This window comes from Aethalodelphis obliquidens, unplaced genomic scaffold, assembly GCF_003676395.1.
Source record: "Aethalodelphis obliquidens isolate GAN/ISIS:26980383/991018 unplaced genomic scaffold, ASM367639v1 scaffold3, whole genome shotgun sequence".
NCBI classification, from domain to species: Eukaryota; Metazoa; Chordata; class Mammalia; order Artiodactyla; family Delphinidae; genus Aethalodelphis; species Aethalodelphis obliquidens.
In genome coordinates, this window is record NW_020837947.1 from 81,332,736 (window position 1) to 81,358,116 (window position 25,381).

Here is a 25,381-nt window from a genome sequence, read left to right on the forward strand (position 1 = left end):
CTTTATAAAATTATTGAAGTAACAAAATAGTATGGAATTATCAAACAAAATCAGTCAGGTAGACAACGCAATGAAGCTGCTTTTGTCCTGCAGGCATCTGCTGATCCATTCTGACAAACCTTACTTTCGGCTTTAAAAGCCTGGGTTATATTCCTAATATATAAAGAGCATCTAAAAATTGAGAAGAAAAAGGCCAATTAACCTAAAAAAATGAAAAAGAAAATTAATAAACAGTTCACCAAAAAAGAACTGCAAATGTCTCTTAAATACATGAAAAAATTTTCAATCTTACTTATAATTTTAAAAACTACAAATTAAAACTATAATGGGCTATCCTTCCTCATCTGTCACATCGAAAGAAAACCAGCAGTTTGACAAAATACTCTGCTGGTGAGGCTCTGGGCAAAAAGAAATTCTTCTGTACTGCTGGTGAGGTAAAATTGTGCAACGCCATATGGAGGGGAATTTAGCAATAAGGAGCAAAAACACATAGACATTTACTCTTTGACCTAGCATCCCACTTTTAAGACTATTTCCCAAAGATACTTTAGCAAAAATATTCAATGAGGTAGCACAAGGCTATTCATTGCAGCCTTAACTGCAACAGGAAAACTCAAGAAAAAAGCAAAATGTCCATTATTAAGGGACTGGCTGAATAAACTATGGTGCAACTATACAATGCAGTACCACATGGTTATAAAAAGTAATCTTTTATATATATATTTTAGTATACCTATATTTACATATCTATATTTAGTATATCTATACATACTGCAAAGGAGTGATCTCTAAGATACATTTTTTACCAACAAAAGCAAGCATGGAACATGTGTACTATGCTAACTTTGTGTAAGAAGAAAGGATATGATTATATATATTTTTTGCCTTTTAAAAAAAGTAATAAAAGGGGAGGATATACACAAAACTAATAAAAAAATAAAATGGTTACCTATAGGTGGGGGAATGGGGGTCAGGAGAAGGGACCAGGATGAAAACAAGGCCTCTCTCAATGTATGTACTTCAGAGTTTTGATTTCGGAACTACAAAATATTTTTATATAACAAAATAAATTAAATTAAAAAAAAGCAATCCCCTAAACCACCCTAAAACAACTGAACTTAATGTGTACCTTCTTAACTGCGATTTCACAAAGTTCTTTCAAGTGATTTTTAAAACATAGTACTTTAAGTGCCTATTCCTCATGGGATATATTCTACAATAAAAGAGAAGCCCAAAGAAGCTTTAAACAACATTTATAGTCTTGTTGGTGGTGCTATTATTTTGAAATTATCTTAGACATATTTGCACACACATGAATAAAGCAAGTTAAGTAATCATGTTATTAGGAACCAAGATTTTCAGTGTAAATGAAAAGAGATAAATATAAAATTAAAAAAGTAAAATCCTTGTAATCTAAAATTAGAATAGGAAAATAGTAAAAATTTATCATATATTTTTCTTAAAAAAATGTATTTTCTACCTCTGTCAACTGAGAAGGCCTAGAAGCAATGACTCAATAAAAATGTGTATCTTTAACACATATATTACGATTTCTAAACACTATTTCCTACTAAAAGGAACTAGAGCCCGTTGGCTGATTCCAAATCTAGAGCAGGGAATATACTAGAATCTGGAAAAGCTAGTCACAGTAGGAAACACGGAAGCTCTCAAATACTGCCTGGATCACTCCATGAGAAGTTCACAGAAATCAACCTACAAGGCTCTCTCTGAACATCAAGAAGACTAATGATGCAGAATTACCATCAGATACATTAAAAATCCATGAGTTCATATTGGTATAGGCATAACTTGTTCTTATCACACTTTATTCGAAGGTATTGGGGTGGCCAAAAGGTTCGCTCGGTTTTTTCCCATAAGATGGCTCTAGTAGCCCTTGGTTGTCTTTAACTTCATTCAAAACAATTTTATTAGATTGTATGTGACACCTGTCATATCAGCATGCATTTAAAAAAAGACTTATCAAAATTGGTGAATTTTTGTGCAGCCTTTTTAATATTGAAGATGGAAGAAAAAAAGCAACATTTTCAGCATATTGTGCTTTATTATTTCAAGAAAGGTAAAAACGCAACTGAAATGCACAAAAAGATTTGTGCAGTGTATGGAGAAGGTGCTGTGACTGACAGAATGTGTCAAAAGTGGTTTGCAAACTTTTGTGCTGGAGATTTCTCACTGGATGATGCTCCACGGTTGGGTAGACCAGCTGAAGTTGATAGTGATCAAATCAAGACGTTAATTGAGAACAACCAACGTTATACCACGCGGGAGACAGCCGACATACTCAAAATATCCAAATCAGGTGCTGAAAATCATGTGCACCAGCTTGGTTATGTTAATGGCTTTGATCTTTGGGTTCCACATGAGTTAAGCCAAACAACCTCCTTGACCATATTTCTGCATGCTATTCTCTACTTAAATATAATGAAAATGTTCCATTTTTAAAACATATTGTGATGGGCGATGAAAAGTGGATACTGTACTATAATGTGGAATGGAGTAGAGCAGAGGGCAAGCAAAATGAACCACCACCAACCACATCAACGGCCGGTCCTCATCCAAAGAAGGTGATGGTGTATATATGGTGGGATTGGAAGGGGCTCCTTCCGGAAAACCAAACGATTAATTCCAACAAGTACTGCTCCCAATTAGACCAAGTGAAAGCAGCACTTGACGAAAAGCGTCCAGAATTAGTCAACAGAAAACGCATAATCTTCCATCATGATAATACAAGACCGCATGTTTCTTTGATGACCAGGCAAAAACTGTTATAGCCTGGCTGGGAAGTTCTGATTCATCCACTGTATTCACCAGACATTGCACCTTTGTATTTCCATTTATTTCGGTCTTTACAGAATTCTCTTAATGCAAAAAATTTCAATTCCCTGGAAGACTGTAAAAGGCATCTAGAACAGTTCTTTTCTCAAAAAGATAAAAAGTTTTGGGAAGATGGAATTATGAAGTTGCCTGATAAATGGCAGAAGATGGTGAAACAAAACGGTGAATGTGTTGCTCAATAAAGTTCTTGGTGAAAATGAAAAATATGTCTTTTATTTTTACTTAAAAACCGAAGGCACTTTTTGGCTAACCCAATATTTTGTTTTTTACAAGTTGAAGGTTTCTAGCCACCCTGTGTCAAGCAAGTCTATTGACATGATTTTCTCAATAGCATTCGCTCACTTCGTGTCTCAGTGTCACATTTTGGTAATTCTCACAGTATTTCAAACTTTTTCATTATTATTACATGTGTTACACATTATTATTACATGTGTTTAATTATTACATATTAAATCAGTGATTTTTGATGCTACTCTTGTAATTGTTTTGGGGCCCCACAAACCACTCATATAAGACAGTGAACTTAATAAATGTTGTGTGTGTTCTGACCGCTCTACTGACCAGCCATTCCCCCATCTCTCTCTCTCCGCGGGCCTCCCCATTCTCTGAGACACACGATATTGAAATTAGGCCAATTAATAAACCTACAATGGCCTCTAAGTGTTCAAGTTTAAGGGAGAGTTGGTTGTTTCTCATTTTAAATCAAAAGCTAGAAACGATTAAGCTTAGTAAGGAAGGCATATTCAAAGCTGAGGCAGAAAACTAGGCCCTTGTGCCAAACAGGAAGCCACACTGTGGATGTAAAGGGAAAGCCTTGAAGGAAATTCAAAGTGCTGCTCCAGTGAACGCACGAATGATAAGAAAGCAAAACGACCTTATTGCTGATATGAAGAAAGTTTTAGTTGCCTGGAGAGAAGATCAAACCAGCCACGACATTCCCTTAAGCCAAAGCCTAATCCAGAGCAAGGCTCTTTAACTCCCTGAAGGCTGAGAGAGATGAGGAAGCTGCAGAAGCAAAGTCTGAAGCCAGCAGAGGCTGGTCCATGAGGCTGAAGGAAAGGAGCCGTCTCCATAAGAACAAAGTGCAAGGGGAAGCAGCACGTGCTGATGCAGAAGCTGCAGCAAGTTATCCAGAAGATCCGTCTGAGATAATTCGTGAAGGTGGCTGCACTGAACAACAGATTTTCAATATAGGCAAAATAGTGTTCTATTAGAAGATGCCGTCTAGGACTTTCATAGCTAGAGAGAAGTCAATGCCGGGCTTCAAAGCTTCAAAGGACAGGCTGACTCTCTTGTTAGGGCTGATGCAGCTGGTGACTTAACTTGAAGCCAATGCTCATTCACCATTCTGAAAATCCTAGGGCTAAATCTCCTCTGCCGGTGCTCTCTAAATGGAACAACAAAGCCTGGATGACAGTACGTCTGTTTACAACATGGCTTACTGAATATTTTAAGCCCACTGTTGAGACCTACTGCTAAGAAAAAAAAATTCCTTTCAAAATGTGACTGCTTGTTGACAATGCACCTGGTCACCCAAGAGCTCTGATTGAGATGGACTGTGGGATTCATGTTGTTTTCACACTTGGTAACACAACATCTATTCTGCCGCCCACGGATCAAGGAGTCATTTCCACTTCCAAGTCTTATGATTTAAGAAATACATTTCATAAGGTTATAGCTTCCAGAGACAGTGACTCCTCTGTCGATCTGGGCAAAGTCAATTGAAAACCTTCCAGAAAGAATTCATCATTCTAGATGCCATTAAGAATATTCATGATTCACAGGAAGAGGTCCACATATCAACATTAAAAGGGGTTCAGAAGAAGTTGATTCCAACCCTCCTGGATGACTTGGAGGGACTCACTCGTCAGTGGAGGAAGTCACTGCAGATGTGGTGGAAACAGCAGGAGAACTACAACTAGAAGTGGAGCCTGAGATGTGACTGGACTGCTGCAATCTCATGACAAAACTTGAATGGATGAGGAGTTGCTTCTTATGCATGAGCAGAGAAAGTGGTTTCTTGAGATGGAATCTACTGTTGGGGAAGATGCTGTGAAGACTGTTGAAATGACAGCAAAGGATTTAGAATATTAAACTTAGTTGATCAAGCAGGGACAGGGTTTGAAAGGGTTAACTACAATTTTGAAAGAAGTTCTACTGTGGATAAAATGATACCAAACAGTGCTGCATGCTACAGAGAAATGGCTTGTGAAAGGAAGAGCCAATCAATGTAGCAAACTTCATTGTCTTATTTTGTCACATTACCACCCCTACCTTCAGCAATCACCATCCTGATCACTCAGCAGCCATCAACACTGAAGCAAGACCCTCCACCAGCCAAAAGATTACAACTCACTGAAGGCTCACATGATGGTTAGCATTTTTTAGTGATAAAGTATTTTTAAATTAAGGTACGTGCATTTTTTTAGACAAAACCCTATCGCACATTTACTTTTTTAAGTGTAAACATAACGTTTACATGCTCTGGGAAACCAAAAATTCCTGTGAACTTATTTATTGTGATATTCACTTTATCACGATGGTCTGGAACTGAACTCATAATATATCCGAGATATATCTGTACTAAATAAAAACTGATGATATTTGAAAGATGCTAGAGCAACAACACAATATTCTGAAAACTAGTAAATAAGGAAAAAAATAAAACACTTGCCATGTCTTTCCTGTATAAACTGTATTTCAGAGTAACCAAATAGTTAATGAGGCAAAATTCTTCTTCACAGAATTATAGCTAATAAATGCAGAAGGAATAATTGAATATCACCATTTTGTAAGCCCTAGTAAAATAAAATAATGACTCTGGAAAAGTTATGAATAGGTACCATCAATTAAGTGATGGAGAACTTTATAATGGATGCATCAGATTGACAATACCTGAGTCAATCTCATGAAAAGAGGCAGACATTTTATGTCACCAAATATAATGTAACAGGAAGGACACAGCATCAGCTATGAAGGACTCTTCTCAAAAACTATCAGAATTTAATCAAGCTTTTGGATCAAACTAGCAATTACAAATTTTTTAAAAAATCTAAGAGATATAACACCCAAATACAACCTGTAAATTCTGGAAGGATACTGATTCAAACAAACAAACTATAAAAACACATTTATAAGATGACTGAAGAAATGAGAACACTGTTTTATTTGATGCCAAGAAATTATTTTAAACATTTCTTTAAGTGCAATAATGGTTTTTGCAGATTTTTAAAAACAAAAGTCTTCCTGTATTAGAGATATTAAAAAAAGATTGGGGAGGAGGGTAATAGGTGAAATAAGGAGAAAAAACTTCGATAATTGTTGGCTAGATCATAGGTATGTATGTGTTTACTATACTTTCATATGTTTTAAACTTTTCCTTAAAGAAACAAAAAGTGAGTCCTAGATTGGTACTTCCCAAAAGGCCAGACACAAGGAAAATCTCTCTCAAAGAATAAACCTGAAGATCTTGGCAGAAATCAGAACAAAAAAAAAAAGAGATGCACAGGGAGAAAAAAAGAAGAGGCTACATAGAAAGCACAAAATATAAGATAATGGATATAAACACAAATATATCAGCAATTACATTAAATATAAATGGACCAAATGCTCCAGTTAAAACACAGAGTGCCCTAGAGAATGAAAAAGATAAATCCCACTGTATGTTGTTTACAACAAAAAAATTGAAAATACAAGGATAGAGAAAGTCTGCAAATAAAAGAATAGTAAAAGGTACACTTTGAAAATTTTAACCAGAAGAAAGCTGATGTCACAATATTAATATTAGACAAAACAGAGTTCAAAGCAAACAGCATTATTAGGATACAGAAGTCTTTTCATAATGATAAAAGCTTCAATTCACCAAATCAGCATTTTTAATTTGCAGGCATCTGTTCTCAAAACATGGGGTATGTCTGTTATAAACAGAAAATTATTGGATTTAAAATCCAAAAGTCTGCCTTTAAACCGGAAAACTTAAAACTATTTGAGCTTTATGGTCACAATAATTTTAAATGTTTGTACTTGTCATCTTATTCTATATTTTTTGTTTTTGATGTTGCTTACTTTTTCCATTCCTTCATTTGCTATGTCGACTCTGGTTAACTTGCTTTTTTTTTTGTAATAACCACATATAATCTCTAATTCCATTAGAAAGCAAATAAGTTTTTCAAAAACATTAGTATATAGGTATAGGTTTTTACATAAAGACATTTTTTAAAATTTTGCTTTTCATTTATGTAAGATGCAGAATTTAACAATTACTTTCCCCACTGTCATTCTCCTTTTCCATATTTTATTACTAAATCTGGAGAACCAACTCACTAATCTATTTGAAATGGACATAGTTTTTAAAAACTCTAAGATTTAATTTTGTAAATATATTTATTATTTTGACTTATTTCTATCATTTCAATAAGTTTCAAAGCTAATCTCCTATTACAACTTCCTTAATTTAGAGCTCTAAATTTTTACTCCCTTTCCTGTTGTTCAAGAACATATCACAAATAATTTATTCAAAAAGAGTAAGTAAAGAGTATACTTTCTAAGACTCTGTATTTTCTTAGAATATCTTCCTACTGTTACAAAAGACAGACTACTTGAGTCACTACATCTTCCCTGCAAAGCTCCGAAGAGGCTGTGGAGTTATTGTAGGATCATGAGTAATTTTAGGAAAAAAGCTTCACAGCAGATTCTTATTTCATTTTTGGTAAAATCTTTTGAAACTGGATACTTAACAGAACTCTTTAACTTTTGAAATATAAACTTTTTACCCCAATATGTTAACTTTTAAAATCCATTCTTTAATTTTGTCAAGAAAACAATGAGCTCACTTGCTGTCTCAAAAAGTCTTTATTAAGATCAGGAAAGATCTATTCTTATTGTTTATTATCCAGCCAAATTTACTGGTTACCTCTTTGAGAGCACCTTGTTATTTACAGGTGGAACTCTCATAAAATCCATACAGGTAGTCCCTGGGTTAAGTAATATTTGACCCATAAATAAATTCCTCTTTATGCAAATTGTTCCTTAAATTACATATTTGCATTATTATGGAAACACATTATTGTACACTTTGTTAATAAGTACACAAATTCATAAGTTTCATGTTTCTCTTCCCATTGGTGTTTGCACTGCCTTGAAGTCACGTCATTTATGCTTTGATTTTCGAGTAGACACTTCTCATAACAACTGTCCTTTAATGGAAAGATTTTCTTCTACTTAATTGACAACATTAATATTAAACTATTTTCTTCTGTCTTCTATAGTTCTTTTCACAGTTCCTAATTTGGTTTCTTCTATATATTTATACTTGAAACACAGATGCGTTCAAGGCCACTACTGGCTAACTGCTGGTATACTCAGTCAGTATCAGCTCCATCATTGACTGTTATGCTCCATCATTATGCTCCTTCAAAGGATGCAGACAACCTATCTCACACAGGCCACAAATGGCAGACCTATACTATGGCATCGATTTTTAAAAATGAGGTAGGACACAATAACGAGAGAAATCTAAAGATTCAGAAGTAGTCTAATAATTGATGTAAATTGCTGTGAGAAAACTAACTTTTCTGACTACAGAGAATGGTTGATTCATTTAAATCTGAGAAAGTGATGACCTTCTTAGATAGTATTCTCAGTTCTTATACCTTACTGAAGAAAGAGACAATTTTAGACAGTTTTGAAGGCCTTGAAGAAAATTTGAGGTGGTTTCCTGTGAGTCCAATCAGCACCACTTAATCAGAAGTCCTCAATTTGTGAACTTTATACAACATATACATGACATTATAGACAAGGGATCATTTTTTCCAAGGTTGTAATCAATGTCAATAATCCAAAAAATCAGCATAAAATTTTCTGACTCTTTTGGCTGACAATCATTTTTAAATCAAACTATTAACTTCCCATGAGTTTAACAACCTCAGAATCATAAATGGAAGGGATTTAAGATTGTTTTGTTCAGAGCCTTTAAAGACTGTAGTATGGAACCCGGTTTCTAGGGTTCTACAGGCCTTTCCTAAGAGGATTTCAGCTCCACGGTTTTGTGATGTTACTGAAATTTACGAAAACAATTTCTAAGTCCATATCCTTGATCTTCTTTATTTCCAAATCATAATACATTATTCACCTTGCAGTAGTATAGCTTATGACAAGGGAATGGTGCTAGGATTGACTAGGGAAAGCAGCTGTAGCTACAGGTATGTAATTAAACTGTTTTGTGGGAAACCACATGCGAAAGAAAATAAAAAATAACAAAGTACTACTATCATCGTTTCAACTTGCACCCCATGGCCGTTTCCCTCATTACTTGTTTTATTATCAGCAGTATGCTGGATTGCTGACTCTCCCAAACACACCTGGAAACAAATCAAACTGATAACATTTCACTTGCTTTACAAAAGAATGTTAAAACATACAGCACCTTGCCCAAGTTCCCACACTTTCTAAATATTTGAGAATACCTAACATTAGTCCATTTGCTTCCTTCTGAAATGAATTAAACTCAACTCCATTCTAGAAGCCATTCACTGATATTCTAAAGCTGTGTTCTTTAAACTGTGGTACGTACACTGGCGCATCTCTGTGACATGTTACCAACCTGCAGTGAAATAAAGCAAACCGACTCCATCTCAGAACACACTGTTTTAACTATTTTTTTTTTTTCCCTTCCTAGCAAGAGTTTCTCACTGAAGGAAGCAGTGCATTAATCTACATTCTGGCGGAAGTGCCTCACCTCTTCTTGAATTAGTAACAAACTGTATGCAGATGAGTACTCAATAGCAATATCCTAAAGAATTCCAGAAAAAGACGTTCTCATAATTTTGCAATGGTCTCCAAAGAGAGGAAATTTCCCCTCCAGTTTAATACCTAACTGAAATTGCTACAGCTTCAATTTAATCCCACTGTCTTATCCTTTATGCTGTTGAGAACAGGTGTTTAAATAACATTTTTCCCTGTATATTTAAAAGGCGATCTCTCCTCCCCCTTTGGAGCCCTCTTGATAAACGAATTTTGAATAGAGTCAATTGGGAAGTCCACCAACTTGTAATCATGTACTTCTAGTATAATAAACAACTCAAAACAAGTTAGTTACACTGAGTTCTTATATCTCTCATTTATATAAGGCATATGCCCACATACCATTTAATAACATCAAATTCATAATCAATGCTGTAGAGTCTCAATTTTCTTTTCAGAGTTTACAATCTACCATACTTAAAAAAAGACAGAATAGGTTAAAATGAAAATACAGCTAGTTTTTCTTTAGATTGTTAGTATCTGGGCTATTGGTTTACCATTAAGGAAAAACAATGTAATTATAGTAAAAACAGACCTACTCAGAGGCCACATGTTCTCTCTCTTCTGCGCCTGCCTACAGCTTAGGCCCTGCCTAGTCGGTCCCTTATTGTGTAACAACAGTGGCAAAATTAAACACTAAACGCTGTGGACGCGCAGGACAAGGGCCATCACCAAACGTGCACAAGAAGTGCTTCCTCATATACTCCACCTCCATTAGTTCCTGCTGGGCTATGACTTAGTACTATGCAGTAAGATATTTATTGATGTTATTTTAAAAACACTGAAGTAAAATACTGCACAGGACTACAGGCAGACCTCGTTTTATTACACTTCACTTTATTACACCTCGCACATGATGTGTTTCTTTACAAACTGAAGGTCTGTGGCAACCCTGTGCCGAGCAAGCCTAACGGTGCCATTTTCCCCAGCAGCATTTGCTCACTTCGTGTCTCTGCATCACATTTTGGTAATTTTTGCAATATTTCATTTTCACTGTTATTATGTTTGCTATGGTGATCTATGATCGGTGATCTTTGATGTTACTGCATTTTCTAGCATTAAGGTATTTTTTACTTAAGGTATATACATTGCGTTTTTAGACATAATGCTATTTATTGTATACTTAACAGACTACAGTTTAGTATAAAAATCACTTTTATATGCATTGAGCAACCAAAAACTTCATGTGACTACTGCAATACCCACTTTACTGCAGTGGTCAGGAGCTGAACGTGCAGTCTCTCTGAGTTCTGCCTGCATTTCATTACCTGAATTTGTAAGTTTCTCATCTCAGTCTCCTAAACAGACATTTCATATATCAGAAAATAAATTGGAAAAGACATATTCTATTTCCTAACATTTAAATATAAATTTAGATAAATTTATCTGTTTATCTATCAAAGCTGACAGTTATTTAACGTAACAGCCAAACACAAGCTCTAAATTAACGTGCTTATGGCAAAGGTAGTAAAGACTCAATAAGAAGCATAAAGAAAAGGTTTAAAAGGCAGGAACTGATAAATCAGAATAGAAAAGAGTAAATTATATCCTTGAAAATATTCTTACAAATAAACAAGTCAAGCAATATATCTAAAGACAATGAGCCTCTAATTATTCGATTTTAGAAAGATCAGTTACATAACAATATTCTTCAAAAGTCCTCAATGGATGTGGGAACTAGATTGTAGAATAACAGAAAATTAATGAAAGTAGCAATCATACATGCTATGTTTACGATGGCTGACAATAAAATGGAACAACAGTTCACTTAGTCCTTATCTCCAGTTCCAAACCTCCAATTATTTATGAACTATCTCCACTTGGTATCTTACCTTAAACTCAACATATGGAAATGAACCAATTCTGAGTCCCACACCATGGCCCCCTTCAACTTCACTGTTTATTTCAATATCACTAATATTGTCCAAGTCAGTGTGATTTGAAACTTCAGCATTATCTTTTTAAATTTCTTCTTTTTAAAAATTCTAAATTTGCAAAAAGTAGAACAGTGCACCCATATCCCACTGCCCATTTTTCATCTGTGAAAAAGATTTTGCCATATTTGATTCATATATTCATTTTTTTCTTTGCTGAGCTATTTCAAGGTAATCCTAGAGATCATGTAAATTCACCCTCCACACACATATTTTTTAATGCTTTTTCTGTCTCTGCATCATCCTCCACATGGAGCTACTCATTAAATCCTACTCTTTATTCCCCAAAATACCTCACAGAAATTAATAACAAAAACCAAAAGATGCTAAAGTGTGTGGCAGACTGACTTTAAAATGTCCTCAATTTCTTCCTCCACCCCTGTATCCACACTCTCTCAAATGAGACTCCCATTAAGAAATGGAGTGTAGTTCCCCATTCCTTGAATCTGGGCTGGCCTTACCGCTTGTTTTGGGCAGTACAATGTGGCAGAGGTAACAGTGAGCTAGTTCCAAGCCTAGGTCTTAAAATGTCTTCTTGTACAGTTTCTTTCTCTCTCTTTGGACCCCTGCCTCCTCTATGACAATAAGCTGGAGGATGAGAGATGATAAAGCAGAGCTGAGTGCACCCAGGTGGTGCCATTCTGCACCAGGTAGCACCCTGCCAGCTGACTGTGAATTCATGAGCCCAGCCAAGATGAACCAGGCCAGCCCAGATCAGCAGAATCTTTCAGCTGATCCACAGATCTGTGAGCAAAAATAAATGCTTACTGCTGTGATGCCACTGAGGCTTTGTGTTTGTTGTCAGCTGCATTACTGGCAATAAATAACTAATACGAAAATGGGTACTAACGAAACTTAAAATATGTGGCACTGACTTTGGGACCAAAGTAACGGTTAGTTACAATTACAGAGGCAAAAAAAATAATGCGGAAACTATAGGAGACTTAAACAACAGTGACCCATGTTTTGCAGTGATGAACTTTTTGTCAGTATGCTTTCAAACAATAACTTAGAATAAGTTAGACACTGTACCCAAGAAACTTTTGGACTCGAGCAGACTAATTTCCTGGCAGAATATTGGAAATATCACCTGGTTGCTCCTAGCAAGGGTAGTAAGGTTTTGCAAGAAAGAGATGAGCTAAAGAAAGACCTGATCATTTTACAAGCAGAATCTAGAGGAACCAAGACTTCCTGGGGAGGAAAATAAAACTGCTTACAAAGATCTAATCAAGGGAGTGGCTGTAAATCCCTTTCTTAGATCTCCAAAGGAGTTAAGGGCAGTGTCTAAGTAGACATTCTCAGCTTGACAAAAAGGCTTTTAGGAAGTTAAAGGGCGTGATCCCACAGAATTCTGACTTCCAAATAGTAGTGATTCATTGAGAGAGTAGTCATGTCTCAATAAACAATTGTGGGTGTGGGTTTCAGAGCATGGAATGGACTATATCAGACATACAGAATCCCCATAAAGTTTTACAGTTGAGTTTCACTGGCCAAAGAGCCCCCAGCCCAGACCTGGCTTGGCCTTGTAACTTGCTTAGCCAGCAGAATGCAGTGAGGAAACAAGTGTGCTAATACAAGGGATCCTGCAACTTCTGCTCTCTTTCTTGGACTCCTGCCTCTGCCATAAGAACAAGCCCAGGCTGTCCTGAGAGACCACGTGGAGCAGAGCAGAGCACAGCTGTCTGTTTTTTTCAACAAGATGGCAAAGCCAAGACAGACAGACAAAAAACAGAAGATTTCTCTCATCCTACCCGGGTTGGTCACAGCCCCACTGCTACCACTGCCAGCACAGGAATTCAGGTTTGTATCCTGAGACATTGTGAGCACATCCACACTGCTCCCTGCGCCTCTATTTCTTCTACACGACCATCCATCCAATATCACCATGCTCTTCATCATGTCAGTAAGTGCTGATTGTAGTAACAGTGACAGTTTCATCCTTCCTTGGAAACAATCAATGGCTACCCAAATTCCTCCAGACATCAAAAGTCCTTCACAAACATAACCTCTCCTCTCTTTACTATCTTTTCACAACTCTACTAGAGAATATCCAACCTCCTACTACTCTTTAAAATAATCTGTTCATCCCTGTTTCCGAGACTGACTCATGATGCACTCTCCTACTAAGAGGGTCTTTCACCTTATCCTCTGCCTATAAATCTTATCCATACCTTGATCCTATCCCTCCATTATGCTTTTCCTAACGTACAAGCCCAGAAAGATACCTTTCTCTTCTGATTCCTGGAGCACTTTCTATACATACCTTTTGAGGAGTTAACATTTTGTGTTCCTACAACATTTTGTGTTTTGTGTATATATGTTTTATTTTTCCCACACACTGTTAGCTTTTAAAAAGCAGAAATTAGATCTTAAACATTTTCATTAAAATCCTCTCAATGCTCAGTACAAATTCATAAACAAACGTTAAATATATCCAGCATTATCATTAAATCCATGTGAATATACTCAAATATATATTTAGAAATAAAATTTCCCTGAGAAAATAGTTGAATATAGCTCATTGTTTTCCTTATATATGGTGGAACAAGAATATGTAATTAAATTTAAATGAAAACTGTACAATTTATCTTATGCAAAATATATAATTTTCACATTAAAATACAAACCCTCTCTGAAATAAATCCACATTGTAGAACTTGTTTAGCTCCACGGAGAATTCTACCATTGCTTGAACTTCAGTCATTTTTAATTTATAGTCAGAAGACAAATCTGGTAACAGCACCTTGGTTAAAGAAGGGAAAAAAAAATCATGAAAGCACAATAAAAATGCCAACTTACAAAATCACTAATATTAAACATTTTTCAGAGTATGATACATAGGCAGGAAATAAAAGTGAAGCTAATTAATACAGTGCTCCTACGTTAGCCTGACCCGACTATATAGCACCAGAATCTATACTCAATAAATATACTTACTAATGAAATACTTACTAAATAGCACTACTCTAGAAGATATGCCCTGTTAGAATGCATTTTCTAAGATTTGTTTTCCTTCGTGACAACTATGTGATAATAAATAATATAGCAAATTGCTAAAAGTAACTTCTGACTTTATCATAGATAAAACAGTAACTTTTGAAGAAAAAATTATGCTACCCAATCATTCTCTTCTAGTTCTACATTGCATATAAAGGCAACTTCAGAGTCAAAACAAAAGAATTAACATTCTTTAATTCCCATTTAAATTCATGAAGCTTTTTCTCTGTCAGGTGAAGTTCTTAAGTGACTGTTCATTTTTAAATTTCAAAAAAAATTTTTCCCTCATTACAAAAGCCTAAAGTGTTCATTTTCAAGAGGTTAAAAAAATAGACAAGCAAAAAAAAAAAACCCATTCACAATTCTATCCATTGAAATACATACTTTGGTATATATTCTTCATTCGTGTGTACATTTGTACAATTTCTATAAAAGTAGAATCGAACTACATGTACATTTTATAACCTGTGTATTTCACTTTATTGATGAACACCTAGTTAATAACTATTATACTGTGAATGTTATAATTTAAGCAATCTCCTGCTGTTGGGTATTTCAGTGGTTTCCATCTTCACACTATTTCGAAAAAGCATTATCACAATTATCCTTATCAGTGACACATGCTTTAAAAAGCAGTTTGGAGTAAGAGAGTGTTGAAAGACAATTCTGAGAGTCTTGTGTTTCTGCATGTCTTGCAGGCAGAGACACTGACCGCCTTTATTCCGGACTATTTTTCAAGGACATATGTTTCGCACAGTCTGAGGAGTCAGATACAGTGTCTCATACTGGAATTAAGGGCAGATCTATTTACTGTGCAATGTAATAAAGTCTCCCCTGAGGCATAAGTCAGCAGGCTCACTGTCCGTCATAAAAGATTTGGGTTCCTCAGCTCAGGGGTCCTCTCCATAACTCAACCTACTCTTACGCAGGGGGCCTCATACTCTAGCCAGTGCTATTGCCATGCATATAAACTATCATTTTCTCTGATCCAGGAATCTCATGTCTCCTGCCCACATCCATGGCACTGCAGCAGGCTAACTTGTTATTTTGCAAGCGGGATAAATTCTCAGACCCTTCACAGTTCTTAAAATAGTTCTTCATAGAAATCTGGCAAGTATTTTGATCTATTATGAATTAAATGCCATATTCTTACCTCTGCTGATCAAAACTTCATTTTAATATCATTAAATAACCAATGTTGTACTTCCAGTTACTGATTCTTGCTAAAAAAATATTGTTCCCCCTATGAGAAAGAAAAAATAACATCTCAAACAAAATAGCAGACATAAAAATGTCCATTTTCAGGAAACCTATGCGTCGTTAGTTACTTAGTACTTTCAATTTATCTAAAAGATCCATACCCTCCATAAGCCTTAGGAATAAGTTTTAGAGATGTTTTCATTCAGTTTCACATATAAATATAAACTATTATATCTTTGTTATGCTTCACTTGTATATACTTCAAAGTACAATAATAAAGGAGTGCTTTCTGAGTTCAGTGATTCAGAAACAATCTTCATGAATACCCAAAACAGTATAAGCTTATTAATTTTTAAGATGTAAATTCACCATTTTAAATTATGTAATTCTGGAGTAATAGTCTATTGTATATATGTACCACATCTTCTTCATCCATTCTTCTGTCGATGGACATTTAGGTTGCTTCCATGTCCTGGCTACTGTAAATAGTGCTGCTATGAACATTGGGGTGCATATATCTTTTTTTAATTATGGTTTTCTCTGGGTATATGCCAACTACTGGGATTGCTGGGTCATAAAAGGAACAAAACTGGATCATTTTTAGAGACGTGGATGGAGACTGTCATACAGAGTAAAGTAAGTCAGAAAGAGAAAAACAAATATCGTATATTAACACATATATGTGGAATCTAGAAAAATGGTATAGATGAACCTATTTGCAAAACAGAAATAGAGACACAGATGTAGAGAACAAATGTATGGACATCAAGGGTGGAAAGGCGGGGGTGGGAGGAATTGGGAGATTGGGATTGACACATATACACTATTGATACTATGTATAAAATAGATAATTAATGAGAACCTACTGTATAGCACAGGGAACTCTTCTTAATGCGCTGTGATGACCTAAATGGGAAGGAAGTCCGAAAGGGAGGGGAGATATATATGTGTATATATATATATATATGTGTGTGTGTGTGTGTGTATGTGGTTGATTCATTTTGCTGTACAGTAGAAATTAACATAACATTGTAAAGCAACTATACTCCTATAAAAATTAATTTAAAAATATGTATTTCCCTTGGTGGAGTGATTTCTGAAACTTCACACACATCCACACACACACAGATATGTGAAATGTGTGTGTATATACATACACACGTATGCTATGAGCTATTTAAAATATTTTGACGAAAAAGGTTGCCTGGATATGCTATGGATAGTTTTTTCACACTCCAAATATTTATTGCTTAAATTTAAAAAAAGTCTTTTGCCCTTGGTATAATTATTTAGGTACTAAATATGTTAGAATAAAGACCACATTCTCTCTTCCTCATACATTTTTTTCTTCTCTCCATCATACAGATATAGACTTTACCACCTTCCATAATTGTTATTTTAAACCTTAATAATCACATCAAAAAGTTTTTACAGTAACTATTCCTAAGGAGATCAAAATGATACTACCTTTATATAAGATATGCCCCATTTCATGGAAGTAGCCTCTTATCTAAGACAGCTTCTCCTGTACATATATTCTTCTGTGTAGGGTTCAGATCATGTTCCAGCCCTGTGACTCAAGTTTGCTTAGGTCTCTATGCCTTAACTTACTCAGATATAAAACACGTATTCATTCATTCAAACATTTATTGAACACTTACTATAAGCTAGGAAATGCAAGAGATCAAGGCATAGCTAAGTTCCCGACACCTCAAAGTGCCACCAGGAAGAGATAAATATATATAAGTACTGCACAATGGTTAAAACAAGGCTGAGGATCTGAGCCCCAGATCCAACATTCTGGTAGTTACCCCTCTAGTGTCTTCATTTCCTTCATGGAATATAGCATCCCTACCACCTAAATTAGTAGGCCTGTTATCTGGGGAAGAAACAAACTTTTTTCTCATTTAAGCCATTTTACTTTTGGATCCCTTTACAGCAGCCTTTTCCTTAACCCAGAAATTAATACCAAAATTAGAGTATTGCCACAACATAATCCTAAAATGTGTGGCACTGGCTAGGTCACTGGGTAGCAGGCAACAGGGAAACAGATATTACTAGGATAATGGTGACCCTGGTTATAATGGAGCAAAACATTCCATAAACTGTTGCCTACACTAACTTATAGAACTTGATGCCCATAAAAAGCCCAGAACTTAAGGGAAAGTAGATGAAAAGAACCACAATATTTGTGTGTGTCAGTGGTTCTTTGCTGCATTTACTCAGGCAAGAACTGGCCAGTTTGCAAGGTAAGATGGAAGGAAATGTAGAGATGTGGGTCCTTAGTACCTGCATTATCAGGAGATAAGATTATTAGTACTTTTCCCAAAGACTTCTATTAAGACTTTATTTTTCAAAACAAATTTTTATTGGTGAATAGTTGATTTACAATGTTGTATTAGCTTCAGGTGTACAGCAAAGTGATTCAGTTACATATATATATTCTTTTCAGACTCTTTTCCACTATACTTTATTACAAGACATTGAACATAGTTCCCTGTGCTATACAATAGGTCCTTGCTGTTTAACTATTTTATATATAGCAGTTTTTGTATCTCCTAATCCCAACCTCCTAATTTATCCCTCCCCCCTCTTTCCCCTTTGGTAACAATAAATTTGTTTTCTATGTCTGTGAGCCTATTTCTGTTTTGTAAATAAGTTCATCTGTAACATTTTTTTTAGATTCCACATATAAGTGATACCATATGATATTTTTCTTCCTGTCTCACTTACTTCATTTAACATGATAATCTCTAGGTCCATCCATGTTGCTGCAAATGGCATTATTTCATTCATTTTTTATGGCTGAGTAGTATTTCATTGTATATACATACCACATCTTCTTTATCCATTCATCTGTCAATGGATATTTAGGTCATTTCCATATCTTGGCTATTGTAAACAGTGCTGCTATGAATATAGGGATACATGTACCTTTTCAAATGATGGTTTTCTCCAGATATATTCCCGGGAGTGGGATTGCTGGACCATATGGTAATTCTATTTTTAGTTTTCTGAGGAACCTCCATACTGTTTTATATAGTGGCTACATCAACTTATATTCCCACCAACAGTGAGGAGTTCCCTTTTCTCCACATCCTCTCCAGCATTTGTTATTTGCAGATTTTTAATGATGGTCATTCTGACCAGTACAAGGTGGTACCTCATTGAGGTTTTGGTTTGCATTTCTCTAATAATTGGCAATGTTAAGCATCTTTTCATGTGTCTATTGGCCATCTGCATGTCTTGTTTGGAACAATGTCTACTTAGATCTTCTGCCCATTTTTCGATTGTTTGTTGTTTTGTTGTTGAGTTGTATGAGCTGTATATTTTGGAAATTAAGCCCTTGTCAGTTGCATCATTTGCAAATATTTTCTCCCATTTTGTAGGTTGCCTTTTCGTTTTTTTTTTTTATGGTTTCCTTTACTGTGCAGAAACTTCTCAAGTTTGATTAGGTCCTATTTGTTTATTTTTGCTTTTATTTCCATTACTCTAGGAGATGGATCCAAAAAATATTGCTACGATTTATGTCAAAGAGTGTTCTGCCTACGTTTTCCTCTAGGAGTTTTACAGCATTCAGTCTTACATTTAGGTCTTTAATCCTAAATGTATATGGTGTTAGAGAATGTTCCAATTTCATTTTTTTATATGCAGTTGTCCAGTTTTCACAGCACCACTTATTAAAGAGACTGTCTTTTCTCCCCTGTATATTCTTCCCTCTTTTGTAATAGATGAATTGACCATAAGAGTGTGGGTTTATTTATGGGCTTTCTATCCTGTTCCATCAATCTATGTGTCTGTTTTTGTGCCAGTACCATACTGTTTTGATTACTGTAGCTCTGTAGTATAGTATGAAGTCAGGGAGTGTGATTCCTCCAGCCCTGCTCTTCTTTATCAAGATTGTTTTGGATATTTGGGGTCTTTTGTGTTTCCATACAAGTCTTAAAATTTTTTGTTCTAGAGAACCCTAAAGATGCTACCAGAAAACTACTAGAGCTCATCAATGAATTCAGTAAAGTTGCAGGATACAAAATTAAAAGACAGAAATCTGTTGCATTTCTAGAGACTAACAATTAACTATCAGAAAGAGAAATCAAGGAAACAATCCCATTTACCATCATTTCAAATAGAATAAAATGCCTAGGAATAAACCTACCTAAGGAGGCAAAAGACCTACACTCTGAAAACTATAAGATGCTGACAAAAGAAACTGAAGTCAACACAAACAGATGGAAAGATACACCTTGTTCTTGGATTGGACGAATCAATATTGTTAAAATGACCACACTGCCCAAGGCAATGTACAGATTTAATGCAATCCCTATCAAATTACCAACGGCATTTTTCGCAGAACTTTTAAGAAATCTTGATGCAACGAATCTAGCGCTGTGGCTAAGATTATATTTTAGGGTGCTGCCATCCCACCCCCCAATGCCTGCTGTTTCAGATGGCTTCAAGACAGTGGCCATTAGAATGAGATAAAGTGGTCAGCGCACAGAGAGCAGTAAATAAGGCAGGCTTAAGAACTACACCAGGAAATAATTTTGCTATAGTCACTGGCACCAGAACGGAATGGAGACAAACATAAAAGAATCCCAATATATTTTTGAGAGAACTGTATTTGTCAGAGAAATTATAAGCTAACCTACAAACACCTGTGACCATGGCACTTGCAGGATAGCAAGCAAGCCTGCAGTAGCAGGAAACTGACTATGAAAGCTATATACCCTCCAAAGTTGGGAAATTTTCAATATCAACTTCAGATGTGGTCATGGAGGTTAATGTAAGGAAGAAACACCCAGACAGCAAAGACTGGGGTCATAGTGCAATGAATATAGGCATTCTTACCAGAAAGCAGAACTAAGGATAATAGATGCTACACCATTACTGCCCAGCATTACTCTCAACCAGAGACCTCTATGTGTCTCTCACTGTTTACTTACCCAAATGGAAAATTTTATTATTCTTTTCCTGTTTCTGATTCAGGAACAAATAACTGTGTTTTGCCTACAGGTTCAGGAACAAATTACTGTGTTTTGCCTACAGGTCACTGGACTTGCGGATCTGACAGGAAGTACTGATAGCTTAGTTGGATTAGTGCAACAAGAGGATTGCACCTGGGTTGTCTCCTTTGGGGAAGGGAGCTGGAGTGTTTTCAATAGGTAGGATGAAGGATACACATGGATATTTGATGCCAAACTGCAAGACTGTGGTCAACTACTTGTCATTTCTGTTTTCCTCTTCCTCATTGCTGAATGGTCACCCAGCCTGAGACTACGTTTCCCAACCACCCTTGAGGCAAGTGTGGCCAATCGATCCTGTGGACCGCAAACTGAAGTAATATATGCAATGTCTGCCTCATTTGTTTAAAAGGAAATTCTTTGCCCTGGACTTCATTGCTTCCCTTTTTTACGGGCCGGAATACCTTCTGAATAGTGACCCAGTATTGACCACACAGATTAGGACAAAACCTGAAGAATGGTAAACAGAAAGATGGAAAGATTCTGGATTCCTGAATGGTTTCATAGAGCACAGATGTCGAACATATCTAGACTGTTCAGATTTTTATGTCTTATAACTCTTTATTACAGAAACTGTACCTAACCTATACCCTAAGTAATACATCCCCCACTCTAGGCTATTTTCAAAGAGGAAGGCAGATGATCTTTTATATTATGTATTACATATATTAATTAATAATTATGTTATATAATTATATACAATATAAAATGCTATAAAATGACATACATTATTTGAAAATAATTCAAATTGTCTGTCTTTGTTCTGATTCAAACCCCAAACGGCTTCCCACCACATTCAGCAGTAGTGTCTCACAAGGGCTTGTAATGACAACCTTACAGAATCTGGATCTTCCATCACTTCCCTGTTCTCATCTCCTACCAGTCTGCCCACTCCAGTCACATGGTTTCCTTGCTATTCCCCACACACATCAGAGAGATTCCTGCTTCAGGGCATCTGCAGTGGTTCCCTGAAACACTCTTCCCTCCAGAACATCCAAATGACTCACTCTACTCCTCCTAGCCTTGATTCAAATGTTACCTTCCCAAATAGGCTTTTCCGGGCCACACCCTCTAAAACAGGACTCTCTCTCCTGACACACCCTATCTCTTTCCTCCTTTATTTTTTCTACTCCGCACCAATCTCCATTTAACAAACCAAAGATTCTACTTAGTAGTCTTTATTCTCCCCAGTAAAATGTAAGCTTCATGAAGGCAGGAAATTCTAACTACTCTGTTCACAGCTGTACCCCACTGCCTGCCACATGGCAGGCACTTAATTTAAGATCTTAAGAACACTTAATAAATTAGCTTTAAATATTCCATAAATATTAACTATTAGTATTTTTCTCCTATTTAAACCCAACCGATTTGAAGAAAGGAATCATTACACTGATGTATTGAAAACAGTCTTGCATGAATAAACTTTTATGATAAAATTCCTTTACCAGTATAAGTCCAAGATCTGTTAGCAATTTCCTTCACTTTTCGTCTCATATCCTGCTGTGCTTTTTGTTCTTTTGTTGATGCCTAATTTTCCTCAATTCATCCCTTTTTACTGATTATTCCCTAAGTAGAAACATATGTGTACAGATATATACAGAGTAATACTGATAAATCTATTTTTCATTCCCCCCCAAAAAACAATTATTTTTATATGTTGGTAGAAGAAAAAAATTCAAAGGAGACGAGACTAAAGCAAAAGGAGAGTAGGCAAAAAAGAAAGGAAGGAAAAATTCAGAGCACTCTCAGAGTCCAGGGGGATCTGTGGGACTCTCTCCTCATAAACCGCTCTTCCCCATCATAGGGAGTAACTGCTACTAAGGTCCACACAATCCCTGCTGGCCCAGCACCATCAGAGGCTTCTAAATTTCCAAGTAGATATTGAAAATGTTTTTCCTAAAGGTTTTCACCTAAATTTTAGATGTTGCCAGCTAGTTAAAAAACAAACACAGGGGCTTCCCTGGTGGCACAGTGGTTAAGAATCCACCTGCCAATGCAGGGGACACGGGTTTGAGCCCTGGTCTGAGAAGATCCCACATGCTGCGGAGCAACTAAGCCCGTGTGCCACAACTACTGAGCCTGCGTTCTAGAGTCCGCGAGCCACAACTACTGAAGTCCATGTGCCACAACTACTGAGCCTGTGTACCTAGAGCCCATGCTCCGCAAAAGAGAAGCCACCGCAATGAGAGGCCCACTCACCGCAATGAAGAGTAGCCCCTGCTCGCCGCAACTAGAAAAAGCCCACACACAACAACAAAGACCCAACACAGCCAAAAGTAAATTAAATTAAATTAAATTTTTAAAAAAGCCAAACAAACACAAACAGAACAAAACCTGTGTAGTGAAAATCAAATTCCTCTACAGGACAAATTCATTCAAAGTTTGCAATGTCTGACTTCCACAGATTCTCATGCCACTCAGTTCATCAGGTAAAGAATCTTTCATGAAAGAGGGAAATCCTGGCCTGTCTTCTCTCAAGGAGGAAAGAAATTGAAGAGAGGGAGCCTTTCCTTTTACCCAGACGTGCCTGGGAGACTCTCCACTGCCAGAAACTCCCTGCACCCCCGGAAGCTGTGAGCTTCATGGCCTCTTGCACAGTCTGCTAGACAGCTCATATCTGTCACTTTCATCTGAGCCTCTGAAGCTATGGGAACCCTGGCTTACCTGAGACTGTCCACTCTGCTCTCCTGGCCCTGGCAAAGTAGCCTAAACAGAATAACTTGAGAGGTCTGTTCAAGAAGAGTCCCTGCCTGGGCCATTTCCTAGGTCCCTAAGAAAGAACTGAGCTGCGTAAACTGCAAACCTCAATCCAAAGATGCCACAGGGGAAACCTCAACCAGAAACTGCCCCTGATACTAAGTGAGAAACGTAGGCACAAATGCTCTTAGGTCTGAAGAGGGACTTCTCTGACAGTCAAACCCGACAATCCCCTGTAACACCTCAGGGAAAGGCAGCCCACTCCCAAAGGAACGCGGTCACCTATCAGACTGGAAGACGGCCTTGGCCCTCAAGAGTCGCTACATCCCACATGGCGGCCAGCAGCCACAATGGCTACTGAACAACAGAAATGCGACTAGTGTGACCAAGGAACTGAATTTAAAATTTTTAATTCGTTTACATTTACATCTAAACACTGAAGCAGTGTAGACATTTTTTTCATTAAACATAACCTTATTGGTTTGATAGGGCTGTATTTTACTTTAACTGTTAAAGATGAGTGTGCTGAGATATACTGTAAATGTAAAGCACACACTGGGTTTCAAAGACTTAGTACAGAAAAAGAATGTACATGTCTCATTAATATGTTTTTTATATTGATCACATCTTGAAATAATATTTTGGATATGTTGGATTAAATAAAATATACTATACAAATTAATTTTATCAGTTTGTTTTTATTTTTTAAAATGTAGCTCCTAGGGCATGTTTAATTACATGTATCTCACATATTTCTACTGGATCTTAGTCTAGGAATGCCAAGCCAACTCCCTAATCACTAGGGTGCACAGTAACTGCCCCAGAAACAGTGCTGGGTGCATAAACACTGTGCCTAGCTTCTAAGATCAGGGATTCTCACACCCATGGGATCAGCTGAGACCTCCGGTATCCGCAAAGAGGAGTCCGGGCGTGGATACCTGGGAAAATGTGGGAGATGCTCCTGCACCACCAATACCCATCCTGAAACAATAGCTAAACATTTTGAGCTCAGCCTGAACTCCTGAGTGTTTCAGAAACCTAAAAGAGGACACAGAAATATCTGAAACTAAGAGGCACAGTTAGTTCAGAGGTTCCTTAAAAAAGACTAGAGACCACAGGCGATGATGAGATCCTTTCTCAGAAATCAAAGAGCTAACGTCTTGACCCTTGAACTATGAACCCCAAACAGATGTTCAGAGGATATTCTTTCTCCTAAGGCCGAGGGTAAGAAGGTGAACAAATTGGAGATTCCAGACACTCCCTTTGTCAACCTAAGAAATAAAGGCACCACTTTTATCAATTATGGAGCCAATGGCTCCAGCTTCTGAATTCCATTCCCAAGTCAGCAGCCATGGGACAAATGGGCTCAGAGCCTGTAATACTGACCGTTCAAATAATGATGCCCAATTGTATGCAGATTTTAGGTACTAAAGATACCACATAAGGTAAGAAATACGTACGGACCAACTTACCCTTAGAAAGGCTCCACATTGGCAATCAATACATCATTTCTCAATGAATAAAGCACATTCACTTTTTCTTCCAGCTTTAGGAAAAAAATCACTGGTTCTTCAGATGAACACTAGATAATGTAGTAAACTTGCACTGAGGGGCCATAGTGTACAAAAATCTATACATCTCTAAATGTTCACACTCAATGTAGTGAGATGCTCACATTATGATAGACACATAGGAACAAATGAAGGAACATCAAATTCAAGCACAACCAGATGAGGGACTCACACTATGACAGATATCTGGGGACTGAGACTGACATTTGGGATCTGGAACCAGTGAAGGGAAGGGCATCAAACATGTACAGTTAAATTCAAGTTTGTTAAATAGGAATACGATGGGAACAAAGAAATCCTCTAGATC

General features: G+C 36.6%; 1 protein-coding gene across 15 annotated transcripts in view; it reads right to left on the reverse strand.

Annotated features, from left to right (window-relative positions):
• FAM135A (family with sequence similarity 135 member A) overlaps positions 1 to 25,381 on the reverse strand; it is a 123,622-nt gene that overhangs the window by 92,671 nt on the left and 5,570 nt on the right. For all 15 annotated transcript variants that reach the window (XR_003430004.1, XM_027093056.1, XM_027093067.1 and 12 more), the window contains 2 exons: positions 15,739 to 15,828; positions 14,216 to 14,331 (listed from right to left, as the gene is read on the reverse strand). Coding sequence is in view for 14 of the 15 variants with exons in the window: in XM_027093056.1 (XP_026948857.1) it covers positions 14,216 to 14,292 (77 nt within the window). In the remaining variant the exon portion in view is untranslated. The remainder of the gene's footprint in view (positions 1 to 14,215; positions 14,332 to 15,738; positions 15,829 to 25,381) is intronic.